The sequence below is a fragment of the Bison bison genome, unplaced genomic scaffold, assembly GCF_000754665.1.
Source record: "Bison bison bison isolate TAMUID 2011002044 unplaced genomic scaffold, Bison_UMD1.0 scf7180017864382, whole genome shotgun sequence".
Classification (NCBI taxonomy): domain Eukaryota; kingdom Metazoa; phylum Chordata; class Mammalia; order Artiodactyla; family Bovidae; genus Bison; species Bison bison.
Window position 1 is genome coordinate 6,031,561 of NW_011494954.1, and position 12,618 is coordinate 6,044,178.

At 38.2% G+C, this 12,618-nt stretch overlaps 1 protein-coding gene across 1 annotated transcript in view; it reads right to left on the bottom strand.

The window, feature by feature from the left end:
- The window catches only part of ST6GALNAC3 (ST6 (alpha-N-acetyl-neuraminyl-2,3-beta-galactosyl-1,3)-N-acetylgalactosaminide alpha-2,6-sialyltransferase 3), a gene marked incomplete at its 5' end in the record, with an annotated part of 257,400 nt that extends 246,660 nt beyond the window's left edge, over positions 1 to 10,740 (bottom strand). Inside the window, one exon of the mRNA XM_010857607.1 lies at positions 10,283 to 10,740. Coding sequence (XP_010855909.1) covers positions 10,283 to 10,740 — 458 coding nt within the window. The remainder of the gene's footprint in view (positions 1 to 10,282) is intronic.
- Between the last annotated feature and the right edge of the window lie 1,878 nt (positions 10,741 to 12,618).

A 12,618-nucleotide genomic window follows, 5' to 3' on the forward strand; every position in this document is an offset into this window, starting at 1 on the left:
GAACATACCTCAACATAATAAAAGCTATATATGACAAACCCACAGCAAACATTATCCTCAATGGTGAAAAATTGAAAGCATTCCCTCTAAAGTCAGGAACAAGACAAGGGTTCCCACTTTCACCATTACTATTCAACATAGTTTTGGAAGTTTTGGCCACAGCAATCAGAGCAGAAAAAGAAATAAAAGGAATCCAAATTGGAAAAGAAGAAGTAAAACTCTCACTATTTGCAGATGACATGATCCTCTACATAGAAAACCCTAAAGACTCCACCAGAAAACTACTAGAATTAATCAATGATTATAGTAAAGTTGCAGGATATAAAATCAACACACAGAAATCCTTTGCATTCCTATACATTAATAATGAGAAAACAGAAAGAGAAATTAAGGAAACAATTCCATTCACCATTGCAACGGAAAGAATAAAATACTTAGGAATATATCTACCTAGAGAAATTAAGACCTATACATAGAAAACTATAAAACACTGGTGAAAGAAATCAAAGAGGACACTAATAGATGGAGAAATATACCACGTTCATGGATTGGAAGAATCAATATAGTGAAAATGAGTATACTACCCAAAGCAATTTATAGATTCAATGCAATCCCTATCAAGCTACCAACGGTATTCTTCACAGAGCTAGAACAAATAATTTCACAATTTGTATGGAAATACAAAAAACCTCGAATAGCCAAAGCTATCTTGAGAAAGAAGAATGGAACTGGAGGAATCAACCTACCTGACTTCAGGCTCTACTACAAAGCCACAGTTATCAAGACAGTATGGTACTGGCACAAAGACAGAAATATAGATCAATGGAACAAAATAGAAAGCTCAGAGATAAATCCACGCACATATGGACACCTTATCTTTGACAAAGGAGGCAAGAATATACAATGGATTAAAGACAATCTCTTAACAAGTGGTGCTGGGAAATCTGGTCAACCACTTGTAAAAGAATGAAACTAGAATACTTTCTAACACCATACACAAAAATAAACTCAGGATGGATTAAAGATCTAAACATAACACCAGAAACTATAAAACTCCTAGAGGAAAACATAGGCAAAACACTCTCTGACATAAACCACAGCAAGATCCTCTATGACCTACCTCCCAGAGTAATGGAAGTAAAAGCAAAAATAAACAAATGGGACCTAATTAAACTTAAAAGCTTCTTCACATCAAAGGAAACTATTAGCAAGGTGAAAAGGCAGCCTTCAGAATGGGAGAAAATAATAGCAAATGAAGCAACTGACAAGCAACTAATCTCAAAAATATACAAGCAACTCCTACAGCTCAACTCCAGAAAAATAAATGACCCAATCAAAAAATGGGCCAAAGATCTAAATAGACATTTCTCCAAAGAAGACATACAGATGGCTAACAAACACATGAAAAGATGCTCAACATCATTCATTATCAGAGAAATGCAAATCAAAACCACTATGCGGTACCATCTCACGCCAGTCAGAATGGCTGTGATCCAAAAGTCTACAAGCAATAAATGCTGGACAGGGTGTGGAGAAAAGGGAACCCTCTTACACTGTTGGTGGGAATGCAAACTAGTACAGCCACTATGGAGAACAGTGTGGAGATTCCTTAAAAAACTGGAACTAGAACTACCTTATGATCCAGCAATCCCACTGCTGGGCATACACACTGAGGAAACCAGAAGGGAAAGAGACACGTGTACCCCAATGTTCATCACAGCACTGTTTATAATAGCCTGGCCATGGAAGCAACCTAGATGTCCATCAGCAGATGAATGGATAAGAAAGCTGTGGTACATATACACAATGGAGTATTACTCAGCCATTAAAAAAAGTACATTTGAATCAGTTCTAATGAGGTGGATGAAACTGGAGCCTATTATACAGAGTGAAGTAAGCCAGAAAGAAAAACACCAGTATAGCATACTAACACATATATATGGAATTTAGAAAGATGGTAACAATAACCCTGTGTACGAGACAGCAAGAGAGATACTGATGTATAGATCAGTCTTATGGACTCTGTGGGAAAGGGAGAGGGTGGGAAGATTTGGGAGAATGGCATTGAAACATGTATAATATCATGTATGAAACGAGTCGCCAGTCCAGGTTCAATGCACATTACTGGATGCTTGGGGCTGGTGCACTGGGATGACCCAGAGGGATGGTATGGGGAGGGAGGAGGGAGGAGGGTTCAGGATGGGGAACACATGTATACCTGTGGTGGATTCATTTTAATATTTGGCAAAACTAATACAATATTGTAAAGTTTAAAAATAAAATAAAATTGAAAAGTGAAAAAAAATTTTTTTTAAATAATAAAAATATGGTCACTGAAGTTTCTCTTGTTTTAATCCTAAACTAAGCTGTCATGTCAAATATAGTTTTACCTAGTATGTACCTGTGTGCACACTTGCCCAGATGTGTGTATTTTTAAATATGCAACAGTTCAGTACTGATATCTTGATAAATGACAAACATCCCTTCCATCTTCCCATTAATACAATAGATTCTTCCCTCTTTTTATTGAAATTTTAATTTCCAGTCCATGTGTATTATAGAGGAGGCTTAATGTAGGTCACTAGATGCCATCATGAATAATAGGAAAAAGGAAGTCTCTTGTTTCCTAATGCCTGTTAGCATGAAAACACAGCTCTGGATGCCTTATTATGCTTTTTGACTCAGGAGTCCTATGGGTCTGCCATAACTGCTGTGTGAACTCATTGTTTCTGCCAAATACATCAGCTGGGGTGAGAACATTAATTCATGTTAACAGAGATGTGTCAATGTTGCTCCTGAAAAAAGTGCTGAGATGTTATATTTGCAAAGATCGTCTTTAAAGGAAAAATACTGTTTTTAATATTATGTTCTGTCTCTCAATCCAAGAATTTTTCTACTTTGCCTATTTTCTTTTGGGCCAGGTTTTCCTGAGGTTAGTACCCATTTATCCTGAGTTAGAAATGATTAGGCATCTTTGTTTTTGGAGTCCAGGTAGGGTAACAGCACCTTTTTGGGCAACGAGGCATGGGTCTGTGCCTTGTGGCTGGCTCTCTGGCCAACACAGCTTCTGAGTTTTGTTTCTGCCACCACTCCCACCTTGCTGTACTGCATTTGTTGAGCAGTTTGCCTGTTTTGTGTCCCAACAAAGGGGGACATTCAGGGAGTTCCCAAATTCTCAAAGGAGAGGCTTGAAACCTCTTTCCACTCTAGGAACTACTAAGGGTTGCAAACCTAAGGGATGTGAGCCAATTTAATCCCTAAAATCGATCACACAGTAGCACAAAAAACTTTCAAAATGGTCAAAGCTATGTTAACTGTAAATTGGCTCTTGACAAGAGCATTTGCCAGTGAGTGAACAACCGCAACAAGGGCATTTGCCACCTGCCTCTGTGGAGGTCGAACCCTGTGCTGCTACAGCTGCTCACCTTCAACACCCCCTTAGGGAATTTAGAGTGAAGTGAAGCACTCTGCTCCAGGGATTCTGTTGGAACAGGTCTTTAGGTAGTTAAATATTTTCAGAAAGTGATTTCATGATCCCAATCCTTGCATCTCTTCATATCTAGAAAAGCACTAAATCACTTCTTACTGACATTAGCTTCTCGTGGCTAGCAGAAAACCTTTTGTAAGTAAGGACTTGACTGCACTGAACTCCTCCTTCACCAAAACCTTATATATTGACCTTCCCCAACTGCCTCTTTGGAGCAGTCTCTCAGAGCTATCTGAGGTGCTGTCTCCCTGGCTGCAGTCCTCATTTTGCCCCAAATAAAACTTAACTCACAACTTTCAAGTTGTACATCTTATTAGTCGACAGCTAAAACAGCGAAGCTGCACTTAAAACCCACTGGGCTGCACTTAAAACCCACACCGGATGACAACTCCATCTCCAACATCAGACAGTGAGGAACAACACATTGCTGATTTCTTTTTCTCTCTGCAAGATTGAATGGGAACGGATGGAGCACACAAACAAAGACTCGCCATGCATGGCTGGTACTTACCAATCCGTTTCTCACTTTGACAGTGTCTTCTGAAAGTGACTTTTGTATCTCCTGTTTTCTAAATGCTTTAGAAGTAACTCCTTCCCTTTACATCCTTTGAACCTAAAGCAGTAACATCTTGAAACATTGATCTATTTGCTGCTAGCTTTCATTAATTTCATCCATTCCTGAAGGCAGAGCCACATTGGTGTCCACTTAGTGAAACCTACTTAGGGCAGCTCAGGTCCCTTTATCAGGCCCGAATTAGCTTTGCAGTTTTAATAAGAACTATAGCTTTCTCAATTATTATTTAATTCAATAATGTGCCCATATTTGCTAATGTATTTCTAAAGTGGGAGGCAAGCTGCAACTGCCTATCTGTCCATAGGTAAGCAGAATGTGTCACACAGGCTGTGCCACCTCTCTGGGAGAGTTAACATTCATTTTGCATCTGTACATGGCCAGGCACATAATCCCATTCTTCAAATGTTGAACGTAGCACCATTTGCCAGTGTTAGCCCCGCAGCACCTCTAGGGTATTTCAGTCTCAAGATGTATTAATGCAAATGTGTAAATGTCAGCAAGCTAGTATTATGTATGCACACCCATCATTCAAAGGGGGAAAAGAGATCCATTTTGGCTTAGATTATTTTCACTACAAGGCCTTTAATTCCAAAGTTTCCTGGTTTGTTGAACGTGGCTGTTTCCCAGAAAAAAAAAATACTTGGTAAGTGAAGATATAACGGTGACCACTACCCAAAGGGCCTAGAATTCCAAAGAAAACTGAGCCCCAGAAGATGAACAGAGAAAGAGCAAGCAGCCTCTCTTTTTGTTCTCTCAATTCTTCCCACAAGGTCACCCTTTCTAACTGACAAGCCAAATAATTTTATTCAGTAACTGATAAGAAAGCAAATTAAATTTCATTCGATTTGAAAAAGTATTCCAACATGTGTATGAGTTGGTCTAAATTCATTCTAAGAAATTTAACAGGGTAAAATTTTTCTTTTATTACTTTGTGTTTTCTCAATAACGAATTCCTTGAGATAAAAATTAAAACTGCTAGAAAAATGAAAAGATGCCCACTGTAAATGGAGGAGGGGGCTTATATTTTTTAAAAGGATTTTGATAATTTGAAGAAACAAGTTGAGAGGCAAATAGTTCTTTGAAGAACTCCATTTAATCATTTTCCTATCATGAATCACTTTAATGACTAGGGACACATTTTTTTTTTTAATTCTATGAATTATACACCATAACGGTGACATAATGTCACCACTAAAAACCTGATGATGAAAATTAGCACTTACCTCCAGAAAGTGCAGGCAAATCAACCAAATAGTTTACACAAAAGTCAAATTATATGGATATTCCTTTTTCCTCACCCCTTCATACCTGCAATAATGTATTCACTTAATTCTATTTACTTAGAAAAAATTTTAAACTTTTGTTAGGATATAACCAATACACACTTTGTGAGCATGGACTCACACAAATGCTTGCATTAAAACATCTTCTTTGATGCAGAATAATCTTAAAATGTTTACAGTAATCATATTTCTGGTTGCAGTGTTACTCTTAATTCTAAGAGTGTTGTGTGTATACTGTGGGATAAAGCAGATGAGTATTTACATTGGTGCTTCTAGAACCTGTGATTGCCAGCAAGGCAGAAAGAAGACAAATGTAAGATAGATGAGATAAAATAAAAACCCGATAGTCCTGAATTTGAATTGGAAGTTTCAGTTTGAACTCATAATCATTTGTCTTTAAACAGTATATATAGCATATGTTGTTTATATACTAGTTCAGTGTAATGGAAAGACCAAGAAACAAAGACCAATCCAGTAGTTATGAGTACCTGTAGAGCCAAGATTATGTTCTCTTCAATACTATCAATAAAAGGACCCAAGTTATTTGGGGAAAATGTCTGGATACGGCATGCATCAGGATATGTACAAGAAAAGCCTTAAACATCATATAATATTAGGAAACAAAAAAGAACTTACAAGACTTTGTTTTACAAGATTACTAAAGACATGTCAAAAGTATGCAAAAACCAATTTAAAGAGGTTCCCATAGCTCAAAATAGGACGATTTGAGCATAAGAACATAATTTTAATGAATTAAAGTATTTCAAATAGGTTTAAGTACCTAAGTGGATATGTAAATACTGAAAACAATAAATTTACTGGTCCTTTTTTGGAGGATGATGGTGTCAATGCCTTAAAACTAATAAATGAAGAGAAAGAACTTGTACTATCTTCTATCTCACAGTAACCAAATGGTTGATGACAGCAAGTTTATAATGCATATCAGCTAATAACAGAAAAAGAAATGATGAAATATCACCATTTTGCACCATAATTCTAATGAATTATTGGATCTGGACAATGATCATTAATGACTGCTAACATAAAAAGAGAGAAAACTGTCTTCATTCTGACAGAAGTATCACCTAGTAATCTTGATTAAAAAAAAAAAAACAAACAATTTTAAAAATTAGACCCAAATCCAATAAACCCTCAATATCTAAGTCCCCTACATAGAAACCTTCAAGTTGCAAACTTTCAAAGATGTGAACATGTGTTTGAATGTCCAGTTAAGTAAGTTATTCGCAGGTCTGGCATACACGGTCATGTGTGTGTATCCTCTACATGTGGTTGGACAGTAGTGTGCACTGTAGTACAGTATCTTTATTTCAAGCCCAGCATGTCCAGCAGCAAGGGTGAAAGCAACGGTGATGTGGCTGGCACTGCTAAGAAGTGCCAACTGTTGTACTGCACGACTGTACTTTTCTAAGATTAAAACCATTTTCTTTACTTCTTGTGTTTGTTTTTTATGTATTATTTCTGTGAAAAGTATTATAAACCTATTACAGTACAGTACTATATAACCAATGGTGTAAGTTGGCTACCTAGGTTAACTTTGTTGGACTTAAACGAACAAAAGTTAGACTTACAAATTCACTCTTGGAATGGAACTCATTCATATGTAGGGGACTCACTGTACCAAGGTATCAAAGCAGAAGTACTGGGGGGCAGTCAGCAAAATATAGATTGTGGATGAATGACTAGATCTTTTTCAATAATAAAGGGAGAGAGTGAGAGAAAAGAAGCTATAGATTAAGAGAAATATAGGAGACATATCAATTATTTATAATGTATAAACTAATGCTAATCCTTATTTGAACATGTATGGACCTTAATACTAATCCTGAAACAATTAACTGTTAAAAATATTAATGAGATCATTGGAGAAATTTGAAAGCAGACTAAATATATATTGTTATTAAGAGACTATACTGATTTTTATGTGGGGCAATGGCATAGTGTTTATTTTTAAGAGTCTATCTTTTAGAGATAAATGCTGAAATATTTATGAATGAAAATAATATGATGCCTGGCATTTGCTTCAAAACAAACCTTGGGAAAGGAGAAAGCAAATAGAGGTATAGACGGAAGAAGACTGGCTATGAGTTAATAATATTCAATCTGAACTGTGGGTACACAGGAGTTCATTACAGGATTAGTCTCTCTATAAGTGTGTGACATTTCTCTTCATAAAAATTTAAAAAATGTCTCTTTGAAAAGTGGCAATGAACATCAGGTCACTACGGGAAATCTTTAACAATCAAATCAACACAGCTGTATTTAGGACACAGATTAAAACCACAGTGGAGATAGCAGCCCTTGAGATCATTTTGGTCAGCCTTTTGTCATTCAAATAGATTTTACCCAAACTATCCATTCTGCTCATTTCTATTACTTGGTTGTCTTCTTTGGTCTGGTTGCAGTATTCAGTGAAACACAGGATTAGATTTGGGGGAGAAAACAGCTACAAAGCATCATAAAATCATTTTGGCTTGATTTCTATACTTCTATTTTGGTAACTCTATGAAATGAATGATACCTGCAAAATTAATTTTAACAACTGAGTTTTTCCCTACTATATAAACAGCTTTCCTCCTTAGAGACAGTAGGAAAATGAACCTCCCAAAGCTATTCTTTCCCAGCATTTGTCGCCCAGTCCATAGATCTGCGACAGTGCTGTCTCTGAAAGCTCACAGCAAAACCAACATGATACAAGCAAAACGCATGGGAACAGACAGCATGCTGAGTTCTTCTCTGATACCCCTAAATTATTCAAGGGCCTATAGTTATGACTAGGTGATACCCCAAGGGCAAACTGTTATTAATGAAAAACCAACTATACCTAATTAACTGCATTGCTCTGGGCTAGTGAAAAATCAGAAATTTCCAAAGCCACTTGAGAATGATCATATTTATACAGAATGATGATACAGGTGACCATATTTCTTTGAAGCACATACCTACTCCTTTTATCCCTACTGCCTGTCTCTTTGGACCACTTATACTACACTGATTCAAATCTAAACACTGGGAATCTTCTCACTAACTCTAAAGTAGATCAGATCAGATCAGATCAGATCAGTCGCTCAGTCGTGTCCGACTCTTTGCGACCCCATGAATCGCAGCACGCCAGGCCTCCCTGTCTATCACCAACTCCTGGAGTTCACTCAGACTCACGTCCATTGACTCAGTGATGCCATCCAGCCATCTCATCCTCTGTCGTCCCCTTCTCCTCCTGCCCCCAATCCCTCCCAGCATCAGGGTCTTTTCCAATGAGTCAACTCTTCGCATGAGGTGGCCAAAGTATTGGAGTTTCAGCTTTAGCATCATTCCTTCCAAAGAAATCCCAGGGCTGATCTCCTTCAGAAAGGGGCCACTATCAATGGCTATTTATCTTGCGTTTCATTAGGAGCTATGTATTTTTGGTGCTCAGAAGTAGAAAACACTAAATTTGACCTACATTATCATTAGGAGAGTTGGTCCGCATAAAATTTTTAAAATAAATACCAGCATTAAAACTCTATCCAGAGATGTTAGAAACTCCCTTTCTCAAACACATAACTCAATACAGTTAAAGGTTTAAATTTGATAATAATAAAGGACAAAAGATACACATCTTGAGGAAATCAGAATGTTAATATTGGAATTATAGTCAATGCTCAATTTATCCATGATATTGCAACCAGTCCATTCTAAAGGAGATCAGTCCTGGGGGTTTATTGGAAGGACTGATGCTAAAGCTGAAACTCCGGTACTTCGGCCACCTCATGCGAAGAGTCAACTCATTGGAAAAGACTCTGATGCTGGGAGGGATTGCGGGCAGGAGGAGAAGGGGACGACAGAGGATGAGATGGCTGGATGGCATCACTGACTCGATGGACATGAGTCTGAGTGAGCTCCGGGAGTTGGTGATGGACAGGGAGGCCTGGCGTGCTGCGATTCATGGGGTCACAAAGCGTCGGGCATGACTCAGCAACCGAACTGAACTGATTGCACAAGTAAGCAATATTCAGTGGTAATTCAACATTTTAGCAATCAGTTTCAATATTTTTCCTTCAGCAGTTCTTTATCAGTACTAGACATATGAACTAAAATAAAAGACAGACTGATTTATAACTCTGCTTCTCTGTCATATACTGGTTACCTTTCTAAAGAAGAAGAAGAAAAAAGTAAGTTATATGGGAGAAGAGGAGGAGGAAGAGGGAGCAGGGAGGAAGCAGGAAAAGTAAGGAGCAGGAGAAAAGTAAGCAAGCACACCTCAGGAAAGGTATTTTACAGAATGCTGCAGAAAACCAGATGTAATAAAAATATGCAAATTGGTTTTTAGCTAACTGAGTGAATGGTATATATATATATCTCATTTCTCATCAAGAACCCACTGTTAATGATTTTAAGTAATGCTTAATTTCAACATGATATTCTGCTTAATGTGTTAAATGCTAAGTTATGGTGATCACAAGTTTACAAGGGCATGGCCTATTTGCAGGCAAGAAGCTCTGCAACCCGATTACAGAATCAATAGCCTGTTCTGCTTTGGAGTCTCAGTAAATTTTTGCCACAACTTCCAAAGGAGTTTAGGTCCTAAAGTTCCTTAACATTTCTATTTTGAGACAAAAATATGTAGACTTCTTTCAGCTTATATCCAATTTAATCAATAGCAAATTGAACTAAATAAGAACAAACCTAAAGATATCTTGGGGAAGCAGTCAGTGTTTTTTTTTGTTGTTGTTGGGGGGGGGCTTCAATCCAATCAAAATGAAGAGAGAGAAGTTGGGGTAGGTGGACTAAATGGGGCCTCACTGCTGGCTCATCAAGTAATCATAATAGTCAAAAACATATAACAACCGGTTTGAAAAATAACTGTTCATTTAATAGCTGGCAAAAGAACTCTGCAAAGACAGCATGAAAGACAAAAAGGCCACTTCTCAGAGGACTCACCTGTCTTTCCCAGTTTCCTTCTTAAACACTCCATCACAGTAACTCATGCGCTTCTCTGTGGTCACATAAATTTGGGCATTGGGATAGATGTCAACAGTCTTTTTCAACATGTTGTACACAATGCCATTGCCATCTTTCCTCATATTGCGGAAAGGGCCCCAAATAACATAAATAGTAGTGTTTGCTTCCTTGAAAAAATAATCAGGGTTTTTCAGTAAAAGAGGAACGCTGGTATGGGATACGACGCGAATCATTGTCATGCGGCCAACATCCTCTTCATAGCCCTTGGTGGGTGCATTGTTCATTCTCCAAATGCAGGACGACTGATCTATCTCATTCCCCACCTTCTGGCCAACCATCTGACCCGAGTTTGACACAATGGCACAACGATTACAGTCCAGTTGCAAAGGCTGAAAAACAGAAAGAGAAACAGGGCAGGTAGGGGAGAAATGTGTAAATTAGAAAGTTCCTCATATTCCAACAAGTTTTTCTGGGAAAACAAATTCCAGATATTGTGCATAATTGCTAAGTGTGGGAATATCGCTGAAATATATTTATACTAATCCAAAACTAGCTCCATAGGATATCAAGCTTGGGGCATGCCTCCATTTAAAAAGTGAATGTGGATTGCTAAGAAATAACTTTCATTTCTCTTTCTTGTGTTGCTTTGAAATTCAATGAAAAAGCAGTCATTTGTTTCCCACCTTTTATGATGTCTTTTCATTCAAAACTGTTATTTCAAATGAAATAAGGAAATACAGAAAGATTTGCTCTCTTTAATAAGGGTGATGGCTAAAAAAAAAGAAATGCAAAAGGAGTATATATAGGCATCAATTTGAAGTTTACTTATATGTATGAATGATTATGTAGCAGTTGACAAAAATATAAAAAATTCAGCAAATGATGAGATTCTGAATTTTCAAAACCCAGAACTACTGAAGATAAATTTCAGGGTAGCAAAAATATTGTAGAGAATCTTAAAAAATTCCCTTGCATCACCATGGTTAAACAACCGTTGTGCTCTTGTTTATTCTAGTTGGATAGGAAAGGCTTCTTTTTAAGAACTCAAGGAAGGCACATACAAAGACAGTCTCCACCATCCTTTTCTTTTTTTATTGGAGTTTAATTGCTTTACAATGCTGTGCTAATTTCTGCTGTACAATGAAGTGAATCAGCTATACCTGTACATATGTCCCCTTCCTACTGGACTTCCCTCCTGCTGTTCTCCCCACGTCCCACCCATCTAGGCCATCACAGAACACTGAGCTGGGTTTCCTGAGCTATACCGGAGGTTCTCACTAGCTAGCTATTTTACAGATGGTAGCGTATATACATCGATGCTAATGTCCCAATTTGTCTCACTCTCCCCTCCCCCTGACTCCATCCAGTGTCCACACGTCCATTCTCTGCATCTGCATCTCTATTTCTGCCCTGCAAATAGGTTCATTTATATCATTTTTCTAGATTCCACATACTTTAACCAATGAGGTAACAGAGACTCATAGAGACTAAGCACCAACTTTCAGGGCTGGCAGGTGATACAGTTGCATTGGTGGATTCAACTCTAGATCCAACTCTAAACCCACCGCTCTCTCCCTTATTCTCTGCTTGTTTTTTTTTTTTCCCTTCCCAGGTGGCTCTAGTGGTGAAGAACCACCCTGCCAATGCAGGAGACAGAAGAGACATGGTTTTGATCCCTGGGTCGGGAAAATCCCTGGGAGGAGGGGACGGCAACCCACTCCATTCTTGCCTGGAGAATCCCATGGATTCTCAGAGGAGCCTGGCTGGCTATACACTCCATGGAGTTGCCAAGAGTTGGACACGACTGAAGCGACTTGGCATACTCGCAAGCAAACCAAATACAGTCGACACTCTGGGGATAGAAAATACCACACCATCCGGGTTGCTTGGATCTGTGGATGCAGAATTGGAGCATATGGAAAGCCCATGGCATGGGAATTGAGCATCTGCAGGTTCTGGCATCCACTGGGGTCCTGGAATCAACCCCCCTCGGGTATGGAGGAATGACTGTATATTCCTTTTATGATTTCCCCACACATAAAGAAAAGTGAACTTTTAAACAGTGAGTGATAAGGGGACAAGGCACTTTGCTGATACATGCCTTTCTTCTTTTCTTTCTGTAAGATTCTACATTTATATCTGATATGTGACCCCAGATTTCTTGATGCCTATTGGTCAGTGGCCTCTTCCATACTGTGTATTAGTTGTGTTACAATTTATTATTTAATTATGTCTGTCCACTAGAAAGTAAACTCCATAAGAGTAGGCTCAATGTCTGTCTTCATTTAACCCCACTCCTCAGAAATCCCTGGAAT